Below are 27,826 nucleotides of genomic sequence, written 5' to 3'. Positions count from 1 at the left end.
CATAGGGAGGGAGTTTGAAACATTTTACTCACTGGCAATGTAAAATCTTCTCAATACATTTTGTAGGATTGCAGTTAAGTCTTCCCATTTCGTTTCATTATTTTCATTAATATTTTCGGATTGCATTTATGTGAAACAAACTTTAAGGAGAACTCACCTCTTGAAAACCGACTTATGAGGTAAAAGTATCTAAGAACTTATATACATAATGCGGGACACTTGGAATCATAGCATTCCACTACGCTTCAAAATCCAACGTTCACAGCAACCCATTCTATCAACATTGATCCTGTGGTAACCCTTTTTCTTTTGACGGTTTTACTCATCTATCATTATTCAATGACTCAATACTACTGGAATACCGACGGCATATAAAAGGTGTATATATATAACACAAAGGCCACTTCTGTTTCCTTTGACACACTTGGTTAACAAACGATGAAATTTGCAATTATTTGCCATAGATTTTAGAGGAAGAAAATTTGGGCTGTTCTGCAGCACTATGTACAAGCCTAAATCAATATTTATTATCAAAAATAGTATAATACAGGGACTGCAGAATCAAACCAACATGGAAAAGTATCACCATGCTATCTATAGAGAGCCAGATTCCCACTATAAGTTCTTTTGCAGATTTGTCCACTCTCTAGCCTTTAACCTGCCATTCCTTTTATGGGCCGTACCTTTCAGTGTCATAAAACTCTATGTTCTTGTACTTCTGGGATATTATTTCTGCTTGAACTTTTCTAGCAGTATCTGTTGCACAGCCAACAAGAATGAGAACAGATGTGCCAGCAAATCCCCGAAATGCAGTCAGGTGTGTGGTTTGTTCAATCACGGCAGGACCAGCAGCCAGGATCGCCAAAAAGGCCGAACCAAGAACTGATATCCGACTAAGAACCTATTTCCAACCATAAAAGAACATATTTGAATTCAGAATCATATTGAAGCCAAAAAGGTATGTAATTCATGCATTAACTTTAAAGAGGGTTCAATAATGAAGTTTGCTACCATTTTATTAAGGGAAAAAAAAACAGAAGTAGGGAAGTGTGATATATTTAGCATAATCCGTTAGTGAAGGTTGCACAACACTGTTGAAAAATTCTTGGAGAATTAGCTTTTGAAGCCCTTTTCTTTCAATAATGAAGGAAAAGAATAGGGGCTGTTTGGAGGTCAACAAAAATGAAGACCATGATGTAGGACAAAAGCTCGACACCAAATCCGATGTAAAAAATTCTGACCAGAAACATTCTTTTAGGGTTTATGAAGAGCTAGGATTAGAGTTTTATGATGGTAAAAGTAGGAAGGTTCTTAGTAGGAGAACGTATAGGGTAGGGTTTGGAGGTCAAACTATGAGGAAATTTCAAGTTTTGAACTACTATTCTAGGTGCAACAGTACCACCTAACAGTAAAATTATATTATTAGGTATTTTATAAGCTATTTGATGGTTTGGGGTTTCAGGATTGGACTTTTAGGGAAAAGATGAAAACACAATTCAGGTATGAGTATTCTGGGATCAGGTTGAAATCGTTGAAAAATTAAGAAGGAAAATAAGAATAAAATGAAGAAAATAAATTTAAGTATCACATCAAGGGTTTCCTCAGTATCGCACCTTAGGAAATGATTGCATCATATAAATCTCAAGAGCATAATTGCCATAAAATTTTCAAAAAAATTGTTCTCTCCATTAAAGTAAAGTGTTACATCAACACTTATTACAAAAAAAAAAAAAAAAAAAAAAAATCTCAAATAAGGCTCAAACCCCTAATAAGACTTGGAACATTAACCCTAACAAGAATTAGACTTCTAAAAAGACTCTACTTATAAGACTTGGGCTTGATGGGCTTTGATCATTAAGCCAAAACTAAATAACTAACAGAACCCACAAATAAAATCCCAAGACCTAATAACATCTAAAATAAGACCTAATGAATAAAAAATACAAAGATACTTTACTTATATATAATGTATAAATCCTGTGTACTTTAGGTTGCGCCCCTCTACGCTTTTTTGAAATATACTTACAAAAACAAAATGCAATACAAAGATACTTTGATGAATATACACATTAAGAGCTTCATTCATCCATTCAAGTCAAGAGCAGGCTTCTTGTTACTGCCTTTTTCAATATCTCCTAGCTTGGAGGGTTACTCGAATCGGACCGAGAAGAACGGGGGACTCAGCAGGAAGATGATTGTAATATGAGAAATGCAAGAAAGTAAACCTCTTTCAAATATACAACATGGATTTTTTTTACTCTACTCGTTTACTTTATCTGGCAGTTAATGCTACAGCTTGAAAAGTTTAGGCAACTGTGAATCACAGTGAAAGAAAGAAAAAGAAAATAGAAAGAAAGAAGAAGAAGAAGAAAACTCTAATTTCACATCATTTCAAATCATTCTGACATATGGCATAGCCTTATTCACACAAGCAGCACCTGATAATCCTACTATGTTAACACCAAAGCAACATCATTTATGGCCCCAATCATAAAAAAGTTGATCGAGTAAAAACCCAGGATTAATAATGTATTAAGTGGCCATAAATTATATCAAAAATGTGAAATTTACCATTTTAATAAATGCAGCGGTACTTTTACCAGGTCGGACAAGTGGAACTGATGCACCTTGGCGTTTTAACTGTTCACTCACATCATCGGGGTCCAATTGTAGGAAAGTATAATAGTAGTTGAAGAAACCTATTAAAAGGATGTTCGTCGGAAGATAGAGGGAACCTGCAAAGATTTATCTGGTTAGTTTTAAATTATCAAATGTTCAATACGATAAAAATAGAAAGTCAACCTGCAAAATGCTAAAAAACTGATGGAATGTTTCTTTTACTTCATTTGATTATCTTTAGTCCTCAGTATGGATAAATATCGTTATAACTTCAACAAGGTAAAACATGCAGTTTGAACCCAGTGTCCCACCATGTAGACTGCAACAGCAATAAGCTGTCTATGGGAAACAATCACAATGACTTCATCAACGTATGCATATGGAAAAGACTTAAGGGAGAATAGAGCATAATAAGACTTAATTTCTATAACTTAGTTTAGTTGGAAGTGGAAGAAGAAAAAGGTTTTATTCCTCAATATTGTTTCATACGTTTACATGGGTTTTAAATAGAAAAGAAATACAAACTATTTTGGAAAGAAATTAATAGCAAATTACACTCAGAATAATAGGAATAAATCAAGCAATCAAATCATAGCATATTCGAAGTTTCCATCTTCAACACTCCCCCTAAAGCTGAGGCAAAGATGTCTCACATGCCCAACTTGCATAAGGCTGAATGAAGAACATTACTAGACACTCTCTTTGTCAAAATATCCGCAAGTTATTCCCATGTCTTTACATATGGTGTGCAGATTATACCTTTCGAAGTTTTTCTTTAATAAAGTGCTGGTCAATTTCAAGATGTTTGGTTTGATCATGTTGGACTGGATTGTGAGCAATTTTAATTGCAGCTTTATTGTCACAATACAATCTAATAGAAACCTTGAAATCAAACCCAAGCTCTTTCAATAGTATCTTCAACCATAACATTTCACATACTCCATGAACAATGGCTCTAAATTCTGCTTATGTACTGAATCTAGAAACCACTGTGAGCTATGCCATATGTCAGAATAAGGCATAGCCTTACATGGCGCAATAAGGTAATTTGAATCCATAAATTGACTCACCACACCACCAGCATATGCAATGTCGAGGCGGGTGTAAGACAGATAGATCAATCAGCCAACCAATCGCTAATATTTACATTTATCCACCACAGGACTCTCACTAATTTCTCCCAACTTAACATTCGCCCCCACTAGATTATCAATGGCTTTACATCCAAGCATTCTTTTTTCCTTAAGAAGATCAAAAAATATATTTCCGTTGGGAGAAAAATATACCATGTTTTGACCTCGCTACCTCAATGCCCAAAATATACTTCCAATTGTCCAAGTCTTTTATTTCAAATTCGTTTGCAAGATATTTTTTTTAAGTTTCATATCTCCTCATCATCATTTCATGTTACTACAATATAATCAACATACATAATCAGAGCCATTACCTTTCATTGAGAGGCATGTTTGTTAAAAAGTGCGTAATTAGCTTGACTTTTTTTTGTAATCAAATCTCTACATAGCTTGGGAAAAGCGCTCGACCATGCTCTCAGAGATTGTTTTAGACCATATAAAGCTTTCTTCAGTTTACACCCTTTGCCCATAGAAGATGAATCTTCAAGTCCAAGATGAACTTCCATGTATACTTCTTCTATATCTCCATGAAGAAATGCATTTTTCACATCAAATTGGTGTAGAGACCAATCCAAATTTGCAGCCACCGAAAGTAGAACTCTCTAATTGAGTTCATCTTTGCTACCAGAGCAAATATATATATATATATATATATGATAAGAAAGGTTTTATTTTAAAAAAGCGTAAGGCGCCCCTAAATATACAGGAACAACCAAACCAGCCTACAAAGAAAAACCCAACAAACCCGCAAGGATCTAAGTCCTCAAACCCGAAACCCACAAGGAGCAGCATTCAATGCTACAACACGTGAGCCTTACCTTTCCTTCGCACGTGAGTTCATATTTGCTACCAGAGCAAATATTTCCTCATAGTCATACCTTTTACAATTAGTCTGACCTTATATCGTTTCATTGAACCAGCGGCCTTATGCTTGGCAGTAAACACCCATTTATATCCAACTACCTTCTTCCCATTAGGCAATTCAACAAGATCCTAATTATTATTTTTGTGAAGAGCTTTAATCTCTTCTTGCATCGCTTTCCTCCATTTTGTGCCTCCAATAGATTTTTAGGAATAGACACATATGACAATTTGGACACAAAGGAACGATATAATGGTGAAAGGTGCTCACAAGAAACAAAATCAGATATAGGATGACGAGTATTGATGAGTTTAAATCAATGAGAGAAGTAGTATTACCCAAGTCAGGGTCAAATGTTTGGCAAGTACCATTAGAGATAGTCTTACTTTTCTGGTGTCTGGAGTAAACTCTAAGCTCCTCCATTGGCGACTCTCTTAGCTCCTCCACTAGCGACAGCTCATACCACTCATCATTGGGAGACTCAGGAGCAAACGGTTGTTGTTTGTCATGCTCTAGCACAAGAGCAGGGACATGTAAAGGACCATAGAAAACTTCTCTTCACTTGGCTCCAAAAAAAAGTTTGAGTGGATGAAAAATATGGTTGCGACTTAAAAAATGTAACATCCATCAAAACAAAATCTTTTTGTGATGGGGGATGATAACATTTATACCCCTTCTGAGTAGGGGTACAACCCCACAAAGATACAATTGAGAGCACAATGATCTAATTTACCCCGAGTCAAAGCGTGAATGTGAAGAAAACAAACACATCCAAACACTTTTGGAGAGACACCCTTGGAAGTAGATAAAGGTGAGGACAACACCTGAAGTGGTGTTTTGAAATCTAAGACACGGGTGGGCATCCTATTGAATAAGATTTTGGGACATGCATATCAAGCATTAAGGATCGAGTTACCTCAAGAAGATACCGATTTTTTTGCTCAACTCCATTCTGCTGGGGAGTATCAACACAAGTGTTTTGATTGATAATACCATGTTCACGAAAAAAAGTACCGAAAGTAATAGATAGATACTCACCCCCATTATCATAATAGGCAATTTTGATGGAGGCGTTAAATTGGGTTTGAATCATTCTGTGAAATATCATAAAAGCAAAGGACACCTCACTTTTATCTTTTAACAAATAGACCCAGGTGGTCTAGGAAAAATCTTCAATAGAAGATACAGACCACCCGTGAAGGACCCCAAATAGTAGTATGAGCAAAAGGCGCATCACTTTTGGTTCTACTAGATGAAAATGATGCTCGATGATGTTTAGCAAGTTCACAAGTTTCACATTGAAACTTAGAAACAAGTTTATGCGAAAATAAGGAAAGAAACCTTTGTTGCAATAACAAAAAAGGAGAATGTCTTAACCGCCAATGACAAAGCCAAAGCCAAATTCTTGCTGCTGAGTCATCCGACCGAATGGTGTAATAAGCTTGTGTCAGCTGACCTTGTGGCATGGGCTAATAATCCAAATAGTACAGACCATCTCTTAAGCTACCACTACCAATTATCCGCCCCGTGACAAGGTCCTGGAAAAAACAATAATCAGAATAAAAGATGACTTTACAATTTAATTCACGAGCAATGGACAAAAAGTTAACTGCAAAGTCTGGTATGAAGGACAAACGACAATGACATAGAAGTTGTAATAGAAATAGAGCTTTTACCAAATACTGATGACAGAGAATTGGCTATTCTAACTTTTTCCTTGGCGAAACAAAGAATGATAAGAAGAAAACAAGGAAGATATACCAGTCATATGATTGGAGGCCCCTGAGTCAATGATCTAAGGATCATCAGATAGAGTAGCAGAAGCATTAAAAGTCGTGGCCAAATTACCTGTATGGGCAAAGGAGGATGCAGTAGCAAATGTTTCCAATCGAGACATAAGTCGATGAAGTGTGTCTACCTCTTCCTTACTAAAAACACTAGCAAATGTTTCCAATCGAGACATAAGCTGACGAAGTGTGTCTACCTCTTCCTTGGTAAAAAGACTAGTATCAGCCAAAGTAGAACTAGAATCTGGTGTGGAAAAATCTTCACTACCAAAGAAGTATGATTGGCCCGAGGCCTGGTTCCACCTCTTGAACGACCCTCTTGACATCCTGTAGGACAACCACGAAATCTCCAATAAGTCTTCCAACATCTTGAGCCTCATGTATGAAGAGTTGGATTCTCACTATAAGAGGTCACTTGACTCTCTATCCCCTTGATGTGAGTTTCTGAGGTCTAACTCATTTTTGACGTTTTGAGTTCAAACATTCAATGAAATAGCTCTAATACACAACTATGCTCGGGAATGCATCAAATATGAATGAATAAATTAAAATGAATCATATCATAAGATCTGAGTTAAGGGAGTTTTGAGCTTCTGGCAGACATGAGAAATATATTGATTCCCTTTTCTTTTTTTTTACCTCACTAAATGACCTCTCATTGAGGTTAATGTGTTATCGGACGACATTTTCCTAAACGACATGTTGTTTAGCCTTCCACTGCACAACATATAGTTTGTTGTGCACCAAACAACCTGAATCTTGGGCCTCTCCAACGACTTGCAATTTACAGCCAAGACAAAAACGGATTGTCGCTTTTGCATTGTATGCCACCGTCGTTACTTGTCACCAGCAAATGCAACACTGTCACCGGAAAACACCAAAAAGGTGCCAAAATAGTCAAGAACACCCTATTTGACACCTTAACATTAGAAAAGACAACGCAACAACATATCAAAGCATCCAATCGCTTGGTCGCCATGTTCTCAAGCGAGGCAAAGGAGACCAGCCACCATCACGCTCCGACCACCTTTGGGGTACACAAAGAGGATGCTCATAAGACCCTGAGCACAACTCCGGCAGCTCCTATCATTAGAGCGTCAGTATCTGGACAACCCAAATCTTCCAGGTTCTCTTACTACCACCAACAGCCTCCTATTCCCTAGGATACAAATGCTTTGATACCAAGTTGGAAGTGGAAGAAGAAGAAGGTTGTTTTGTTCCTCAATATTGTTTCATACGTTTACGTGGGTTTTAAATAGAAGAGAAATACAAACTATTATGAAAAGAAATTAATAGCAAATTACAATCAGAATAATAGGAATAAATCAAGCAATCAAATCATAGCATATCTGAAGTTTCCATCTTCAACAGTTTCATCACACAACAGCTGCCTATAACTTGAGTAAAATGTGGACATTTGTATATGTTCTTAATTTTTTTTTTTTTTTTTTATAAGTAATTTCAAATTCACCAATAAAGCGCAGAGGGGCTCAACCCTAATACACGGGAAATATACAAGAGCGCCCCTAAAAGGGAGGAACAGGTAATAAATTTAGAAAGTCTACAAAAGTAAAAACACCTAGGTGGCAAAGACTGGACGCTAACCAAAGAAATAGCGTGTTAAGCACACGCTTCCTTAACACTACCATTACAGTCTTTACATCTTCAAAAAGCCTCGCATTCCGCTCCTGCCAAATGCTCCACAAAACACAGTGAGGAACTAACCGCCAAGCTTTTTTAGCTAGGCCATGCCCAAAAGACGCACCCCAAGTAGTCAACAAATCCAGCACCGTTTGTGGCATGACCCACTCAACTCCAAATAAAGAAAACATAAAGCTCCAAAGCTCACGGGCAGTGTCGCAGTGAAGTAACAGATGATCAATAGCCTCCCTCTTCTTTTTACACATACAACACCACTCAATAACCACAATATTCCTCTTTCGCAGATTGTCATGGGTCAGTATTTTTCCTAAAGCTGCAGACCATACAAAGAACGCTACCCTTGTCGGAGCCTTAGCACACCATATATTCTTCCACAGAAATGAAGGGTCTTCTTTCCTACTAAGCACTTCATAATAGGACCTTACTTCAAATAAGCCCATTGTAGAGGGATTCCAAACTAACCTATCACCCTCTCCTTAACCTGTCCCCCTTCTTAATTTTTCCGTGGGGAATTTAGTAGATCTGATTTGTTTTCTAGATTGTAGTAGCAGATAGAGCATCGGCTCTCTTGTATACTCTTCGTGTACGAGGGCTTTGCCTTTTTTCAATAAAATTATTATTATTCATAAAAAAAAAAAAAAAAAAAAAAAAAAAAATGGACATTTGTAATATGTTTTAGAGATCATCATGTCAGCTGAATGGGAATAGCATTATTGGTGTCCACAAACAGACCATATTCAGTTTATATATTCAATCTTCAACAATTTCTACAACTAAAAGTTACAAATCTTACCCCCTGGATTTAAAGCCACTGCAGCATTCTTCAGCACAGTTAAACCAGTGAAGCGTGCTAGAGTACCAGGAAGAGCTAATGATGATGTAGAAAATATGATTGGCATCACCCCAGAACTATTCACCTGCTTATCAGACGATTTAGATGTTTTTGAAGATAACAAACTAATAAAGTTTCACTTGGACAAAATTGTAGAATTATTAGATTCTTTTATCCTAAACAAAAGAATTAGACTCAGCTAGAGCAAAGAGAAGATAAATGTAAATGTAAAATTACACATAAAACAAGCTATAAGTGCATAAACTAAGTAATTAGATCAGGAATGGAATGTGGAGAACCACTTTGGCAGAGCTCTGACATCAATATACAGCTATCAACCTGATCGGAGGACTATGAAACGGATATGGTGATCATGAATGATGGCTAAACAAAGATGTCAAAGAAATAACCGACAAGATAAGAAATAATTTAATCTGTAATCAATGTTCTCACCAGACGCTAGAGGTAAAAATCATTGTCAATTGTCAACAGAATAAGATAAAATTGGCTGTGATGATCTGGTTTAGTGATTATATGATTACAAGGCAGGAAAAGAATATGCTTGATTTTAAATTTGGAACAAGATTCCAAATTAATCTGGCCCATGGCCACAGATTAGTTATCCTTGTCTTTATGAGCCTCAAAGCATGAGTAAATGACTCTGTAGATGAAAAAACAACTAGTAAACATTTCCAAGTATGTGTTGACTAGAGTCCTCCAATTAAAGGATGGGAACTCCAAAACTACAGAAACATAGAGCAAGAAGCTAGTATACAAACCTTAAAGGGTAGGTAAGCAGATTTTTGAAGTCCTCCACTTCTACTGGTGTATCTTGAAGCATAGTTAAGTGGAATTTTCCTCTCCGCTTCCTGAAACCCTTTGTTGATATAATTGTGAACATTTATTTACTTCCAATGACATCTTGGTTAAAAAAATATAAGCAGCACTTACCTGAACATATACAATACTGAGGACCAATAGAAAGAAGGAGACAACGATGGCAATGAGTCCAATGTAGTTACCATCCTGAAATGCCTGTGAAACAGTCCTACCAAAAGATGCTGGCAAGTAGGAGATAATGCTTGTGAATATCAAAAGAGATGTGCCATTTCCAAGTTTTAGGTCAGAGATTCGCTCCCCAATGTATGTTGTAAATACTGAGCCAAGTGTCAATAAGGTAACAGAAGTAAGAACCCACTGCGTACTGAAGTCATTAACATAGGGACGAAGGTAGAGTACTTGGCCAATTGCCTGTAATGGCAACCAGAGATGGATAACTGAATATTACAATCAGAGCTCATCAAACAGCCCCTAATGTAGAAGCATTACAATGTACATGGTGTTGGTATTAGGGAACTTTTTAATAAGATATAGGAACTTTCAGGAGAGGATGTTGATGGTCTATCCTTCCAGAAACAGTTGTGCCATATTATTAGATTTAAATTATCCATGACATATCCACTGTCTGCCCTAATTAGACAGTCCATACCAGCTCAGAGTAAAACTGCCCTCCATATACTCAAATTTGACTTGGTAGATTCTAATAATAGGAATCAATATTCAGCATATGATGGTTGTGCAATTTTTCCTTTCTATTGGAATCATTCTATTATTTTGAATTCCAGTTTTAAGGTATTCAGTTTCACTTTTTTTCTTTATTTTAATCTAAAGATCCAAATCAGTAACCTGAGACACCAGTTGAAGTTCTTTTTCATCCCACAAGTTATAATGTGTAAAACTGTTCTTGATTCAAGTTAAGTGAAGTTCCTTACCTGTACTATGGCAAACCCAACCGAAGCGTATCGAGTATACTGAAGAATTTTCTTTCTTCCTGCTTCTCCTTCTCTTTTTTGAAGATCTTGCAACTTTGGATATATTTGCGCAAGAAGCTGGAACACAATCTGTGCATTGATGAAGGGAACAATACCAAGAGAGCATATCCCAAGTCTACCAATGCCTCCTCCAGAAAAAGAATCCAAAGTGCTTAATAAACTGTTCTGATCCAAATTTCCAAGAAAAGCCTCGCTATTTACCCCACCAAGAGGTATATATATTCCAAGTCGGGATAAGGCTAGATATCCCAAGAGCTTGAGAAACTTTCCTGGTAATGGCCCTTTGAAGAAGTCCCCAAAATCAATGGAACTGTCCTCTATTGCAGCTGCCAATTCAAAATGCTTCAATCAACTGCTAAAAGCTACGGACATCAATTGCAACTTGATAATCTTGAGAAAAAAAAAAATTAAGTCAAGAGACAAACCTGCCACTCCTCGAGCAGAGCTAGGTTTCTCCTTTTTTGTACCAGAGGCACCCTCATATGTTTGTGAAAACAAGCATAGAAAACTTTCCCAGACAGCATTTAGACCAGAAGATGAATCTGAATTAATATTCAAGGGATCAAAATTGGAGCCCTCACAGCTGCAAAGGAATTATTGTCAGCAGAAGGATAAATAACTACAACAACAGGTACCTGCATTTCTGGCAGTTGCTCCAGAATACGGTGATGACAAAAAAGGAAATTTGCATTTAATCTAATCTGTTATCAGTATTGAAGAGTTCAATGCTCTTAAAAGTCACTAGGTATGCAGAACCCAAATTCCTGAGGTGAAATTTTTCTCCAATTTGGAAAAACAAATAAAAGTTAAGAGACATGCTAGATACTATAATTCTATCCAACATTCATCCAATAAGACTGACGTGACACTCCCAACTAACCCTTAGATTAATCCTTGTTAAATAAATAAATCGAATGGTTGATTTGGAGTGACACGTCAACATTGTTGAACAATTGTAGGATAAAAATATAATATCTAGCATTACTCAAAAGTTAATGCCTTATTAGATTATAGTTCTCATGAATGGCTTTCTCAAGGTCTCAACTTTTTATTGGACTTCCCTAAATGCCTTAGATCATACTATGTTGGAAAAATGAATAGAAAATCTTTGAAATGAAGATACTCAACAAAAGAAAGGCACTATCATAGGTCAGGTGACCAAAATAAATAGAGAATTAGTTTGCCTAGACTAAACAAATCCTTGCAGAAAACAGTATTTTCAAGCCACAATGCATGATATTTCTTATATTATACACTGCGATAGCATGTGCATCTGAAAGAAGACCCTGACGGATACTCTTCAGAACCCTACTTTGAGTGGGATTGGAAAAAATCACAATGAACCTAGATAATGACTTACCAAACAATGTTTACTTTTTGGGCATTCCACTACACAATCTTGACATTCCCGTTCTTCAAACGGTCTGTCCCCCTGGACCGCCATCTTTGCTTTTCCTATAGCTGCTAACCTAGTCTCTCACAAATCTACAGAACACAATGAGTTGAAATGCCACATTGTTTGTGAACAACTTCAAGCCAGTTCTGTCCCACTACTTAAACTGCATCCCAGCTTCAGCTGACTGTCCACTAAATCCTCTAGTGGCGGTGTCTTTTCGGACTAGAATTCCATCTAATTTTACTCATTACTCTCAGTTTCTTGGTCCCTTTTTCTAATTGCTCGCCTTGTGTAACTGCGTATGTGTTTGTGTGAGAAACTCATAAACTACAGCTAGAAAACGAACAGAAAAAAGAAATCACGCACAAACAAGATATTACAAAAGCCAAAGACCCATTTTTGAGGAATTAAGGAACATAGAAATAATTATGGAAGAGAAAAAAAGAGTGAAAAGGGTATCGCATACCTTTCTGAGACAAGACCCATGTTCCATGATACGGTGCTGCTGGGTTTTCTCTGAACAGAAAAGCTGGCTCGGCAGAACGATGTTTTGGGTCTCCGACAGGCTTTGGGGTTGAGATGAGAAAGGGTGGATAGGTGGAAGCGAAGGGGAGAAGAAGAAGCTTCTCTGACCGTTATCAACATTTTTATCTGCCGCTACTACCAATTCTCACTTTGGCTGTGCATCTCACTTTGGATAACAGTTTCTCAACTTTCTCATCCGTACAATGAAATAAACATTTAATTAAAACTAATTTTTATTTTTATTTTTATTTTTTTGTAAGTAAAACTAATATTTATTACTTACTATATTAGCATCTCAGCAAGGGCTTGTTTGGCATTGGCAAAAAATCCTCCTACTTTATTTTTACTTTTTTTAAAAACAATCAATTTTAAAATATTTTAATTTTATATTAAATCAATAATTTTTTATTACTATTTAAATAAAAAATTTCACTACGATACAATTTTTTTTTCCACTTTTTTATATAATTTCTTTTTACTTGATATCGCATCTATCACTTCTTACTGCTATTCCAAAAAATATTAAACTCACACCTACATGCCAAACATACCTTCTTCTTTTTTTTTCTTCTTCTTTTTGAACTCAAGTCAAATATATTCTAAAAAAGATGACCAAATTACAGTCTAGAGACAACAAGGACTCTACAAACAACATCAGAAATAAATAAAGGCATCTCATCTATCCATGTCCTAGATAAGCACAAAGAAGAAGCCTTCTTAGCAATCACATGAGCAACACAATTAGATTCTCTGTAGCAATGAACCCACGAACAATATGAAAAACACCTCAGCTCTTGCTTAATAGTATCCACAAAGTAACCAATACGAGCATGAAGAGAATGAGGCGCATTTATCTCTTGGATCACCTATCAGGCATCACCTTCACAAATGATATTTGTAAAACTTGTTTCCTTACAAAAAAGAATAGCATGAAGAGCCGCCATAGCCTCCGCCAAAGAAGGACCTACTTCCACTTTACACGCACTACACTAAAAAAAAAAAAAAAAAAAAAAAAAGAAAAAAAAAAAAAAAAAGAAAAGTACCTACTTTAACTACTACTTTTTTAATATTTATTATTCTTTTTATATTATTTTCTTGCAAATACCCAAAATTCAATATACCTCAATATCACAAAGCAACCAATAAAAACAGAGTAACAACAAGAAATAAAAGAGTCCAATATTCAAGTTTCTTGGAAACAAAATGAAAAGAAGAGAAAAAAAAAAAAATTAAATTAAGAACAATGGAAGCCTCTAAAAACAGTGACAAGTAATTAAAAATGGTGGGAAATGATTAAAAAATTAAGTAACACGCTACCATGCTTGTTGTTATATATATTATATTATGTTGATTATATTACATATTACATTAGTTTATTTTCTTATAAGAATATTTTCCTTTTAGGTTTTATTTGGAGATTTGGTTGCCACTTTATATTATCCATTATTCTATTTCCTTGTAGGGTTTATTTCCTTCTTTAATTAGTTTAGGTCTATTTTAAGTTTACTTGTTCATCACTCATAATCTCTCTATAAATTGAGAGCATTGTAATACAATTCAATATAGTGAATATAATAATACAATTCAATTAAGATGTAACCCATAAGTCTCTTACTGCTTCCGCTCTCTCTCTCTCTTCTCTTTCATATTTTATATTTTATATTTTTCTATATGGTATCAGAACTTTCCTACACTTGTTTAGAAATGGTCAAGCACTCTAGCAAATATTGACATTATGTCTTTATAGAGAATCTTTTGGAGCTCATTTTTTGCCTTTATTAGCTGAATTTAGAGAAGCACAAGCTTTTAGCTAAACTATTGGAGATACTAATTAGAAAATAATATATATATATATATATATATATATATATATATATATATATATATGGGAGAACTTCATAAAAGGGTATCGAACTATACCACGTTTTTACAGAAGGATACTGAATTATCATTCCTCTCGAACCCGGGGTTTTAACTATCAAAATGAATCCCAAAAGGGCATTCCGTCTGTTCTCGGCGTTAAAACGCAACGGAAGTCGATTTACGTGACTTCCACGTGACTTTTTTAATGGGTTTGGTCTTCTTTGCCCCTGACTTCAACAGATACATCAAGTCTGAAACTTCATTCACAAAGCACTTATCTCATATACATTGATACACTCTCAGCTCATATATACACTCTCAGCTTCGGCCTACCTCCATCAACGCGTGAAAGGTAGGTTTTTTTGCATGAGTTAATTTCTTCCCTTCTTCACGTGGAAGCGATCATAACCTATGTCTGACAGTGAATCGAGCTCGACAACCTTTACCGGTCCACTGTGTAAATGTGGATTGAAAGCATGTTCGTGGACATCCTTCACCATGGAAAATTATGGTAGAAGTTTTTATTCTTGTGTAAATTACAAGGTAAATAATTTCTTCCCCTTAGGGTTCCATCTTTGTTTTCAATTTTTTTTTCCCCTTTAGGGTTCCATCTCTGTTTTCCCAATTTTTTTTTCCTAAGGGTTCCACAAGTGTTGATTGATGGGATTTTCCGATTATACAGCAAGAAGCTGTGAAATATGATTATTTTTTATGGCGTGATCCTGAAATGTGTGTATACGATCTAAGAGTTGTGTCGAGGTTGAGAAAGTGGCACGAGAGTTTGAAGCTTGAACGGAAATTGAGTGGAACCCAGGTCTCGGATGAAGCAGATAAATATAAGTCTGAAGCTGAGAGAAATAAGAATGAAGCTGATAAATGCAGGGAAGAAGTTGAGAAATACAAGTCGAAACTAGAGAGACAGAAGATGAAGCTTCGGTCAGTAGAGAGGAAGTACAAATTTGCCTTTGTTTGTTCATGGGTGATATTTATGTTGTTGCTTGTATATCCTCAATCTCACAGCCAGTGCAATGCATCAAGGATGATGTTGGCATGAAACTTTTTTGTAATGATGTAGTGCATTATAATGTTTTGAGTGTTGGTCGGATTGTGTTCAAGGGTGGTAACTGGTTTGTAATTGTTAGCCGGATTATGAATTTCCCTTGATAAGTGTATTGTAGTTGTTATCTTTGAAATATTGTTGTTCATGGGTGATATCAATTGCTATGTTGGTTCCAAAGAACTTGTAAATGACCAATATGGTATGTCTTTGTAAACTTGTTACTACAATTTGTTACCAATTGTCGTTTTGGGTTCAAAATTGGTACCAAAATTGGATGGATGTTATTGGTCATTCAATTGGTCTATTTGTTAACAAGAAGTTCACAGAGTTATAAACAACATTTGGTACCAACAAATTAAGGAAATAATGCCAATAACAGACAATACCAGAAATAGCATCATAAACAATTTGGTTTCAAAATGGTACATGTTATCATTGGGTGATATTCTGTAATACTGTGTTGGTTCCAAAGAACTTGTAAATGACCAATTTGGTATGTCTCTGTAAACTTGTTGATACCATTTGTTACTAATTATTGTTTTTTGTCCAAAATTGGTACCAACAGATTAAGGCAATAACAGACAATACCAAAATGCCATCATAAACCACTTGGTTTCAAAATGGTTTATATATGTGTTCCTGTAAACCTGTTGGTATAAAAAACCTGAATAGAAAAGCTAGACTCATCCAATCACAAACCAAACAAATTCCTCCAATCATTACACAAAAGTCAAATGACATAAAAAACAAACCAATGCATAACAATTCCTTAACCTTCCATTACTCAAATAACATCAAAACACATCAAATGTAGCTACTGAAATTACAAATTAAACCCTTCCAAAAAATAGTACCATAAGTTAAATAACATAAGTTACAAATCATAACCATGCTGTTAGATATCATGAGTTAAGTTAATACATCCTGAAAACCATGTTGTCCATGCCCTTCCAAAATACACAACAGAAATCCAAAATATACATCATGACCATGTTGTCCATGCCCTTCCAAAATGTACAACACATATCCAAACATACACATCAGACTTGCCAAATCTTCTTCTTTCCTTTATCCTTTTTGCCTACAGGTGGAGGAATGTCAGAACTTGTTGCTTTTGTCTTGTTTATGTCAAAATCAGGGGGAGTTAGTCTGAAAGTTATGCCACCTGCAACCCTGGGAGGATCCCATGAGCATGCAGGTCCACCTCTTGGAACCTTGGGTAGTCCAGAAGGGTTCCCAATGAGGTCAAGCATCACCTTTCCTCGAGTGTTTGGGTTAGTTTGTGTAGGATGTGCTCTCAATCTTCCACCAACTCTGCTTCTAGTTGCCAAACTGGTACTGACCTTCTTCCTAGTATATCTTGTGCTTGCACCCGTTCTTCTAGTGCTCTTCTCACCCCTACTTGGTGCAGTAGATGTAGTGCTTGTACCCTCTCCTCTTGCTCTTACCCTCTTTCAACCCCTCCCCCTTGTTGGTACAGTAGGATTGTGAGTAGATGGGGCACTAGATGTTGAGGCACTAGATGTTGGTGCACTAGAATGGCCCACAGATGGTGCACTGGAGGATTCACCCAACTAAAAAGAACACATCAAATGTCAGAAACCATCACAAAACAACACAAACATATTAAACTCACAGTATAAAGAAACATATGCCTTTAGGTACTAAATGTATGCTAAACAATCACAAAGAAGAAACATTACTCTGTCAAGATTGCAGTCAGTATCTGCAGCATGTTCTCTGTAGGAAGTTCTCCTACGTTGTTGTCTTTCAACATGCCTCATCCTAACCGTGCATGTTCTTGTATTGTGACCATATTTATTGCACATCCCACATTGGTTCTTCTTGCCACCCTTTCTAACTGAGTATGGATTTGATGTCTCATCAGCACCTCTATTTCTAACTTTCTTAGGTCTACCTATAGTTGCTCTTGACTTAGGTGGTTCAATCTTTGATTGATTTGTCCTAACCCATTGCTCCTCACTTGGTACAGGGTAAATGATGGGTGCATATGCCTTTAAGTACATCTCATTTCCAAAGTAATGACTCAAATAATCATCTGGGTTGCCTCCACCATGCCATATTGCCGAGATGGCATGACAACATGGGATGTCAGAGACATCCCATTTTCTACACCCACATGTTCTCTGGATCAAATTGACCACATACTTCCTGCCCTTGCAATCAACCTCAAATAAACCATCACCAGCAAAACTTGGTGTACAATGGCTGGCCTCATCTTCCTCTATCTCCAACTTCTCTTTAATTTTTGGCCCCACATTCCCCTCCATGGCCCTTATAGCATCTCTCTTCCTTTGGTACCTTCTCATTAAGTTGCCCCTGATTCCTTCCAACATTGTCAAGATGGTCTTATCCCGAAACTTAAGGATCCAGTTATTGAAGCACTCAGCCAAGTTGTTGTGCAGAAGGTCACACTTTGTGCTTGTGTTGAACCATCCTCTACACCAGGTTCTAGGGTCAACCTTTTCTAGGTACTTATGTGCTTTAGGGTTTAGTCCCTTGAGCTCCTCCATTGTAGCATAAAATCCAGTCTATGTGTAAGATGAAGTAGCTCTCCACAGCAGGTCCTTCAATAACACCCCCTATGACCATCGTCTTTGAAATTGGCATATAAGTGTCGCACACATGTTCGATGTTCAGCATGAGGACACACCTCATGTAGGCTTGGTACCAATCCCTGCACACATGAAAACAATATCTCTATCAAATTCATTAGATTTAACATACCAAATCACATACAAGACATGTAAATCATAAAAAAAGATATATTTAATATTTACCTTTTTTCTATCTGAAATGAAAGTCTACCCATGTGGACCCTTAGGGCCAAGATCTGCTAATAAGGCCTCGAGAAACCATGTCCAGCTGTTCTTAGTCTCTGCCTCCACCATAACTATAACAATTGGATACATGTTATCATTGGCATCCCTTCCAATAGCTGCCATTAACTGTCCCTTGTAAACTCCCTTTAAGAAACATGCATCAAGGCCTATGATAGGCCTACACGCATCTCTGAATCCATTTTTCATGGCTGCCAATGACATGTACATCCTCTAGAATCTACAAGGCACTTCGGGCATAGGTCTCTCAACCATCAGAACAACACAACTCCCAACATTTGTGCTTCTAATTGTCGCACAGTAGTCCCATAATCGATAGTATTGCTCACCCAACTTTCCATAAATGGTCTGTTGTGCCTTCTTCCTAACCCTATATAAGGAACTATCGTGGATTTCAACATTCCACTTCTTCTTCACCTTTTTCTTCAGGACATCTATAGGCATGTTTGGCTGATCCCTAAAATAGTCCATGCACTCCTCGGCAACCCAATTCGAAGTGATCAAGTGATTTTTGTACCTCCTAGGGCATGTATATCTAGGCCTAATTGAAATTAGCATGAACGTGGACTCATCTTTCAACTGCCTCCCATAAACTCTGTACTTACAATTCTTGTTTGCACACACTCAATGCATTTAGTCCTGGAATTCTTTTGGTAAGTCAAGTCCTTCCCTTTCGATACAGAGGCTTGCATAATGGCTTTTCTAAACTCATAAACATCCCGAAAAGTGTTACCTTGCTGCAAAATCGGATCTTTCAAATCATCCTTACTAAATGGAACCCTCTTGGTGACACAAGGCCGTCTTGAAGACTCAGCCTCAGCCGCACCCTCTTCATCACTAGCAATAGGTGAGATCAGTCCATCACTACCGGAAATATCTGAATAACCCTCACCCTCACCCTGGTCCCCACCCTGACCCCCACCCGCACCTTCACCTTCACCTTCACCCTCACCCTCACCCTCTTCTGCTTCACCAACTGCTGCTTCTACTCCAACCTTTTGATCCACAACATCTTCTGGTTGCAGTTCAAACCCTTCATCTACTCCAACATCATCATATTCTAATCCCACCTCTGCATCTAAATCATAAGCATCAGAGTCATCAATTAGAACCGGATCCCAGAATGGGTCACTTTTGTCTACAGACACTCTCTCATATTCTTCTTCCTCTTCCTCATCAACAATACCCTCTTCTCCATGTACTTCTACTTCTACATCTACATCTACATCTACTACACCAAAGGCAACCAAATATAACTCTACAATTCCATGCTCCCTATGGTGCTCCAACATTTGAATGACATCATGGTTAGAAGAAATAAGTCGTAGCCGTTCATCCAGACTCTTGGTAGGTAGATTATAGTAAATTAGGTCACCAGGACCATACCCATAAGTCTTAACAACCCTCTCTATCTCAATAAATGACAACTCGTCTTTATCATATGGGTCAGGGTAATGTGATATGTCTCCACCAACATATGTGGCCCTATGCTCCCTATTAAATCGGCCACCACGGTGCACCTCAAACATTAGCAATTCTGGATACATTACGTGTCCTACAAATAGACAAGTTGACAAAACAATGACACGTCCTAGTGAGCAGACAAAAAAAAAAAGAAAAAAGTAAAGGCATTGGGTCCACAAGCAGAGTAAAGCAATTCTGGATACAGCATGCATAATAAAGGCATCAGCCACCAAACCAAAACAAAAGTCACCCCATAATGGCAAACACATCAAGACCCACTAACCACAACAGATAGTGTTAAAAAAATAGAACTTTTCTGCAACCTTAAGCAACAAACTCGAAATGGGACCACAAACCAAAAAAGAAAAGAAAAGGGAACAACAAACCTGAAACAAAATAATGACAGGAACAAATGGGACCACAAACCCAAACAAAATAGGACCACAAACCAAAGAATATATAAAATACACCATCTCAGCAACTTCAATAAGACCTAGATATTGCCGATGACCAAACACATGGTCCCATAACAACCTAAACCCTAAACAACGGGAAAAGTGTCCCTAAAATAATGCCCAGCATTTCGAAAATAAAACAAGTAATCCGCAAATAAACAAATGTGATTAAATAAATATTCATTTACACTGAAAAAAAAAAGAGCAAAAAAGTTCATTACCTTTAGTCAAAATCAGCCTTTGATGCTTGATTCTTGTGTATACTGTCGAAACAAGCCACAATGTAACAGCACGGTTAGGGTTCTTAGCGCACGAGTACGGATTGGGAGCTCTAGGGTTTCCGGATACTTACAAAGCAATTTGGGGAAAAATAGGAAAATATAATACGATCGCGGAATTTTAAGTTTGAAATTGTATCCGTTGAAGTCAGGGGCAAAGAAGACCAAACCCATTAAAAAAATCACGTGGAAGTCATGTGAATTGACTTCCGTTGCGTTTTAACGCCGAGAACAGACGGAATGCCCTTCTGGGATTCATTTTGATAGTTAAAACCCCGGGTTCGAGAGGAATGATAATTCAGTACCCTTCTGTAAAAACGCGGTATAGTTCGATACCCTTTTGTGAAGTTCTCCCTATATATATATACCCTTGGAATTTTATATGAGTGTCAATTTAGTAAAAAAACATTTAGCTTCTGTTTGTTAATTTGTTTGGAGGTATTTTTTTGTTTTTGGTTTGAAAAAGTGTTTTAGTATAATATAAAACATCCGAATAACAATTCGCTCAATTAAGCATCCGAATAATGAGATTACCATTACGAATTGTTCTTCATGTGGATAACAAAACAAGAAACAATTCTTGTTTTTTAAGGTCCAAGAAATAAAATTACAGTTGATTACATATAACAAAAAGCATTCACGCTTATATACAATCATGACCAATTTATATGTTGCTAAACAAATGTGATTTAAAACGAACACATAAAAGTGAACAAAAGTGCAACAAATAATCCCCATGATACAAACAAAAGGACATTTGATCACTTCTCTTTTTTTGCTTGTTTATGAAGTTCTTTTTCTATAGTCTTAATCCTCACCCTTATTTCGTATACAAGCTTGTTGCCACATTCACAAATGCGTAGTTCAAATCATTCAAAATACTTGTAATATGGGCCTTTGCCGTATTGAGCACATCCAAAGAACCGTCTTCTCGGATTTTTCTCCGTCCATGAAGTCCTTATATATGTTCTCATACTACAATAGCATTCACGTGACTCTTCGATGCCATTTGCCAAGGATGACCAATTCGACAACATCTAAATCAATAGACAAATGATTTCAAATTAACAAATAAAACATGTGATTCTCGTAGTATGTATAAATGTCTAAATAACCCAAAATTAACAGTTTGCATTTCATATGATGAAACAATAAGCTGATGTTATATTACACATGAGCCAAGAGAATGATCAATTATCACTCAGTATTTGAGGTGTTCCAAATGCACATGCACAATCCTACGCATGAAGACATACAAAGGGGGAAAACAAGCCCAAAAAATGGCACATAGATTGCAGATCTAAAAAGAACCGAGAAGCCCAACTTTGTTGGAACCCACTATCTCCAACCTCCATTTAATCCCATTAGTGGTCGATTCTATACCCATTTAAACTCACAAGTCACAATTTCATATTCAAGATAACAATTTAAAAAATCGTGAAGGAAGGAAGGTTGCTTACCCTATGCTGATTTCGGTGGTGCTCAAACACGAGTGAAAAGTGTCAAATCTCGGCAGTGCTCGAAAAATGACTTCTCCGCCGGAGATTACAGTGGTGGTCAATAATGGGCTGAGTTCCCTGAAGATGGGTGGTGAGTGGCGTGAGAAAGAAGATGAGTTTGAGGAAGAGGAGAACGAGTGGATGAGAGGCAGCAAATGGCGAATAATCGTGGTAAAAGTTGGGGATAGGGTTACCTAAAAAAAATTACCGTAGTCAAGTGATGTGGATCACTCCCTGCCGTGTGTGTCGGGTGTCTTACGTGGGCAACGCAAAATGATGTGGAAAAGTCAATCTGTGTCTTCCAAGAATTTAAAAAACAAATTACACGTGTTGCATTTCTATGGGTATGATATGGCAAATTAACAAGCTTTGTTTTTGTGGACGAAAAACGAGTTTGGAGAGTAATTTGTAATTTTAGTTTACCACAAGGACCCTACAATAATTTTTTGTACCACAAGGAATGATTAGTAATTTAGGCCAATCCTAAAGATCAATGGTGCAATTTTCCATTTTTTTTAAGGAATTGCTATTCTTAGGAATGGTGTGCAACCAAACAATAGAATAGTTATTCTATTCCATTTCCATATACCAAATGAGCCCTCAAAGGAGATGTGGGGTAGATTTACTCTAACACAGGTAGAGGAGGGTATTTTTGTTGCAGAATAGGATATTGCATATCTAGAAAAGAAGGGAGCAAGATGTTTGGTAGGATGGATTATTGTCGAAAAATAGATAAAGAATGAGGCTTTTCGAATGTTAATGACAAAACTATTGAAACTTATAGGTAAAGTAGTGTTTAAGGAGTTGCAAGAAAACCTATGGCTGATCAATTTCATTGATGAAGGAGATAAGGCAAGGGTGATGGAAGGTCGGCCTGGCTTTTCAATCAAAATCTTATGGTGCTACAAGAGTTCAATGACATGCTAATAGTTTGTATGAATAGGGAGGCGGGTTATAGTATTGGGGCATCAATTGGGATGGTGGAGGATGTAGGTGTAAATGTTGATGGTGTTGGTGTTGGGTGGGGGAAGGACCTAAGAATAAGGTTTCCATTGATACACTTTTTTATATCCGAAGGCAGTGTTGTGACAGCCTTTTTTTTTTTTTTTTTCCTTTATATGAACACATAAAATGGATCACCACAGTGGCATGATTATTTGTCACTCAGCCAACTCATAGTACAAGTCCCATAACCTGTACCTGATATATCATAGTAATAATAACTTTGCAGGGGATACAAATCTAAACAGCGGAAATCAACTTTAATAACAAAAACTGTTGATAAGTGATGAATATTGCACATTCAAGCTCCTTAACTTGCATACGTTAATTTCTTAGCATTGTTATTTGTTTGATTTTGTGTTGTTTTATTATTTTCAGATTTTAAATAAACATGCAAGTAATTCCATTGATTTTGGGCTTAAAGCACACTTTGAGAATACCTAGAAGATATGAGCTTAACTAATCATAATAGAAGACTTATATGATGTAGTTAAGTTTAATCAAATCAAGGAAATAATTAAATCAGAATTTCTCCAATAAAAGTCAAAATCGGATTGGATTCTGCACATGTCTCAGTGTTTTGATCATAACTTTCCTCCCAAATCTTAGATTGCAATAAAATTGGTGGCGTTGGAAAGCTAATAAAAAAATTAAACAAGTATGTCAGAAAAAAGATTTTTCCTAATTCAGATGTTTACAGTGCCAAAATTGCCCCGCAATAAAAGACTGCAGATTCGGACGAATTTTGAATCTTTTTCCTACTTAGATTGAATTTTCAATCTCCTACTTTGACTAAGAGACTAAGTTCCGATTTTTCTTGGATTCTTAGGGATTTTAGGCATCTCTTAGTCTCTATAAATAGACCCTAAGTTTCAAGAGAATTGGTGCATAGCTTTAAATAGAAAATTCTTCTTGGAGGCTTGATAAGTTGAAGAAGAGAAAAAAAAAAATGGCAGGAGGCCATCCCAGCACCATGATGAGCGGCTAAATTCGTAATAGAGTGTTGATGTAGCCATTTCCAAGTAACAATTGTTTAATTGTATTTTAATTTGGGATTTCCAATATGCATGATGGTTGTATAACTGTGAGAATTAATCTTAATGTTTATATTCAATCATTATGAATTTCTTATCTTATCTTAAAAAGTCTTTTATATTGATTGAACTCAATCCTTCATATTTTCTGTGATTATATGAATGATTGTTATATAACGGTTTTAATTGATATATGATCAAGAATGTTAGATAGGCCATGCCTAGGAAAAATAGATTGTACTACACCCTAGTTTGGTATAATTTAGATAGACAGTTCGTACCAATCGAAGATGAGTTATACTTTTTCATTGGTTGTATGTATCCTATTAGAGACATAGCTGATCCATACCTAAGGAAGACGGGTCGTACCATATCTTAGTGGTTAGGTGAATAGTCTGTGCCAACCGAAGATGGATTATATTTATTCTTTAAAGATAATTTTTTGACTACTCGAGTAAAACGAGCCCTATATCATGCATAGTATGAATTTTCCTTGTTAATTTATGATTGACCATTGTTATGTAGTGAGTGGTGAAATCAATCATCTATTCTTTCTCTCATCACTACAATCTTTATTTTAATGTCTTTAGTTTTATGCATTTAACTTAGTTATAATCAAAATCAAATCAAACTTATTTTAATTAAGTTATATTTAATCTTAAAAAACTTGATAGCAATTCCTACGCAGTCCTTGAGGTTCAACATCCTCAATATAACCTTATCCTACTATGATTCGTACTATTGCGAGTGGTAATTTTATTATTGATATTTTTGTACACAAAACGACCACATCAACTGTTAATTACATAAAAGAGCAATTTAACATTTATTTGTCTATAGATTAGACATAAAGTTATTTACACCACAAAAGAATGGCTTTCAAACTATATGTCATAGGCAATACTAGCCATATACAAAATATACATCAAAATGGACCATTCAAGTCCAACACCTTTACGACTTGAGCGATAAACTTTAGTCGTAGTATCCCAAGTAGTTTGCTATAGGGTCGTCGTCAGCATCTGCGGTACCTGCAGCCAAAGCATCAATGTCTATACGGTTGTGGCGTTAGCTATGTCCGCATAGGTGAAAGTATGAGTTCACCACCTCAAGAGCATATCACACATTGATTTTCACAATGAGCCAATCTTTTGTTTCTACCGTACATTTACAGTAACAGCTACCAATAACATGATGCCTTTGTTTTGAAAACGTTTCGTAGCCGATAGAGTAAACACAAGCATTTCACAACCAGAATAATCTCACTATATATATATATATCAAGTGACTGAACTATACATGTATTCAAGTATTCCACATCTCGGGATAACACAAGCATACATTTATTTCTAAGCATGCAAATCAATGGCATCAACACATTATTTCCAAATCATAACACACATCATTATGCAATCAATGCGCATGCTCTATTTATTGTTTCAAAATCCATGAGCATCTATTCACTGGTACCAGGAGCATCAACTTTGGACTTATTGTTTTTAGAGCTAAGAGCGTCAACTCTAGTCTTACACATGGAATACAGGAGCATCAATTCACTAATGTCAGGAGCATCAACTCTAGACTCATTATTTCTGTAGCTAAAAGCATCAATTCTAGTCTTACACATGTTCCTCATGTAAGGCATCAACCCACAGAGTTCGTTTCACGCACTAAGAGCATCAACTCTATGGTTCTACACTGACTCTACCCATAAGGCATCAACCCGCAGGCCTTACTTCCTAACCAAGAGCATCAACTCTATGGTTATACTCAAACTCTACCCATAAGGCATCGACCCGCAGAGTTCACTTCCTAACCAAGAGCATCAACTATATGGCTATACTGCTTATGAAGCCATGAGCATCAACTCTGGTCTTACTCATGTTCCACCCATAGGATATCAATCCATCAGGTTCATTCCATCGTTCATGATTTCGTCATACTAGTGCATCAACATTACTTGTACTCAGTGTCCATGTTATCACACATGCAGATTATATCAAGTTCACATAGCATCATGTTCTTTCCACATTCTTTTCAGAATATCATGACAACTCAACTCAATACAATGTTCTTCAAAACATATCTCAAACCTTACTTTATTATCACATCTCAACTTCACAACTCAATCTCAAAGCATTTCTCAATCATCATTTTATAATCATATCCCAAATTCACAATTCAATCTCAAGGCATTTCTCAAACATCATTTTGTATTCATATCTCAAATTCACAATTCAATCTTAAAGGATATCTCAATATTTTCGAAACATTGAAATTATCCTCAAACACATAATCATTAAAATAGCATTGGCTCGAAATTCAACAAATCATAACATTTCTTGTATTAAATTTCAAAAGGTTTCTCAGTGAGTAAAATATTTACTTTGCCTGCAAGAATTTCGGCTTAATGGAAAATCCTCAACCAAAGCCATGCAATGTATCGCTGCATTATCAAATTGCACAATACATTAGTATTTTCTAACTCTAGACTTACGCTTAACTCTTAAAAATGCTTAAGAGTTAGACCTATGAAATACCCATAAAATTCTAGGGCTCCTTTTAACATTCTTACAACAACAAACACTAACTCATAAGGCAATCTTAGGGTTAGACCCTTAAAACCACAATTTAAACAAATACTCAAAAAGCTAGAGTTTTGGAAGACTTATAAAAATCCACCCAAACGCGACCCGGAGCTTGGGGAATGTTTAGAAAGCTCCAAAATGTGTAAAACTTAAAGAATGTAAAAAGATCAAGCTCAATCTCTCAAGGATTAGCCCAAAATCTAGAGTAAATAGAGATTTTAGAAATTACCTTAAACCAATCGGTCAAAACGTAGATCTCTTCATGTAGATCACGTTCTTGGGGTTGGATTTGAGTTATGGGGGTTGAATATTCGTGGATCAAGGGTTTAAAATAAAAACCTTAGAGAGAAATAAGAGGATGGAAGTATGGTGTGTAGAAATAAGCTGAAAAACGACTCATTTTCTCATTTATCTCGCACAGTGTTCGGACACAGTAAGTGAATGTCCGGACACGCGAACAGAAGTCGAGTTTTTGCCAAGTGCGTCCTGAGACATGTCTGAACACAGTCCGGACACGGACTTTCTGCCAAGTGTGTCCAGACAGCGGTCCAAACACAGCCACCAGAATGTCCATTTGGACATTCAGCTTCTCTCTTCCGAACTCCGTTCTTCGCCCGTTCAGATATGACTTCTTGAAACTCGATTTTACGCAATTTCTCAGAGTTTTCAACGTGTTTTATTGCCATTTTTTTTTAAACTCTAATTATTTATTCCATCCAATTTATATTTTAAACATCTAATTAAAGTCTTGGACATTACAAGTGCACTCAATTTAGCGGGAAGTCAATATGGGTTTCTTTCAAATATGAAAAACTCCCTAGGTTTTGCTTTTTGTTGTAGAATAAACCATGGGAAGAAGGGATATATGATGGGTTCAAATAAAAAATTAAACAATGAGGCAAGAGTGAAACCAAATGGTGTTTGTCTGGTGTATGAAAAAAAGCATCGAGATAGCCTAATATGGAGACAACATCGATTTTCTTTAGCATAAATGCTAAAAGGCAGGTAAGAGAGCATATTCTCTTCGTGGCAAGTGTGCTTTCCCTAAACAGTTATGAGAATATTTGGGATTGC

At 36.4% G+C, this 27,826-nt stretch overlaps 2 protein-coding genes across 6 annotated transcripts; both read right to left on the bottom strand.

Moving 5' to 3' along the window:
• Nucleotides 1-428: 428 nt before the first annotated feature.
• On the bottom strand, nucleotides 429-12,828 carry LOC133870994 (preprotein translocase subunit SCY1, chloroplastic). 5 transcript variants are annotated; one of them, XR_009900805.1, is made up of 9 exons: nucleotides 12,590-12,828; nucleotides 11,153-11,310; nucleotides 10,668-11,053; nucleotides 9,847-10,146; nucleotides 9,675-9,764; nucleotides 8,857-8,980; nucleotides 6,463-6,728; nucleotides 5,956-6,152; nucleotides 2,597-2,735 (listed from the first exon to the last, which is right to left on the bottom strand). XR_009900805.1 is itself a non-coding variant. In XM_062308316.1 (8 exons), the coding sequence occupies exons 1-8, from the start codon at nucleotides 12,766-12,768 to the stop codon at nucleotides 671-673; spliced, it is 1,632 nt and encodes a 543-aa protein (XP_062164300.1). In that variant the 5' UTR covers nucleotides 12,769-12,827; the 3' UTR covers nucleotides 429-670. The 5 variants fall into 5 exon arrangements, 3 of the variants coding, with proteins under 3 accessions (XP_062164300.1, XP_062164301.1, XP_062164303.1); XR_009900806.1 differs by having other exon boundaries at nucleotides 2,603-2,735; nucleotides 5,992-6,152; XM_062308316.1 differs by lacking the exons at nucleotides 5,956-6,152; nucleotides 6,463-6,728 and adding an exon at nucleotides 429-901 and having other exon boundaries at nucleotides 2,572-2,735; nucleotides 12,590-12,827.
• Nucleotides 12,829-17,235: 4,407 nt separating this feature from the next.
• LOC133871612 (uncharacterized) lies at nucleotides 17,236-18,105 on the bottom strand. The gene has a single exon (XM_062309038.1). The coding sequence runs from the start codon at nucleotides 18,103-18,105 to the stop codon at nucleotides 17,236-17,238; it is 870 nt and encodes a 289-aa protein (XP_062165022.1).
• Nucleotides 18,106-27,826: the final 9,721 nt, after the last annotated feature.

This window comes from Alnus glutinosa, chromosome 6 (genome assembly GCF_958979055.1).
Source record: "Alnus glutinosa chromosome 6, dhAlnGlut1.1, whole genome shotgun sequence".
In the NCBI taxonomy this organism is placed as follows: Eukaryota; Viridiplantae; Streptophyta; class Magnoliopsida; order Fagales; family Betulaceae; genus Alnus; species Alnus glutinosa.
The sequence above is the reverse complement of the archived record's forward strand: the minus strand, read 5'-3'. Positions and strand labels throughout refer to the sequence as shown.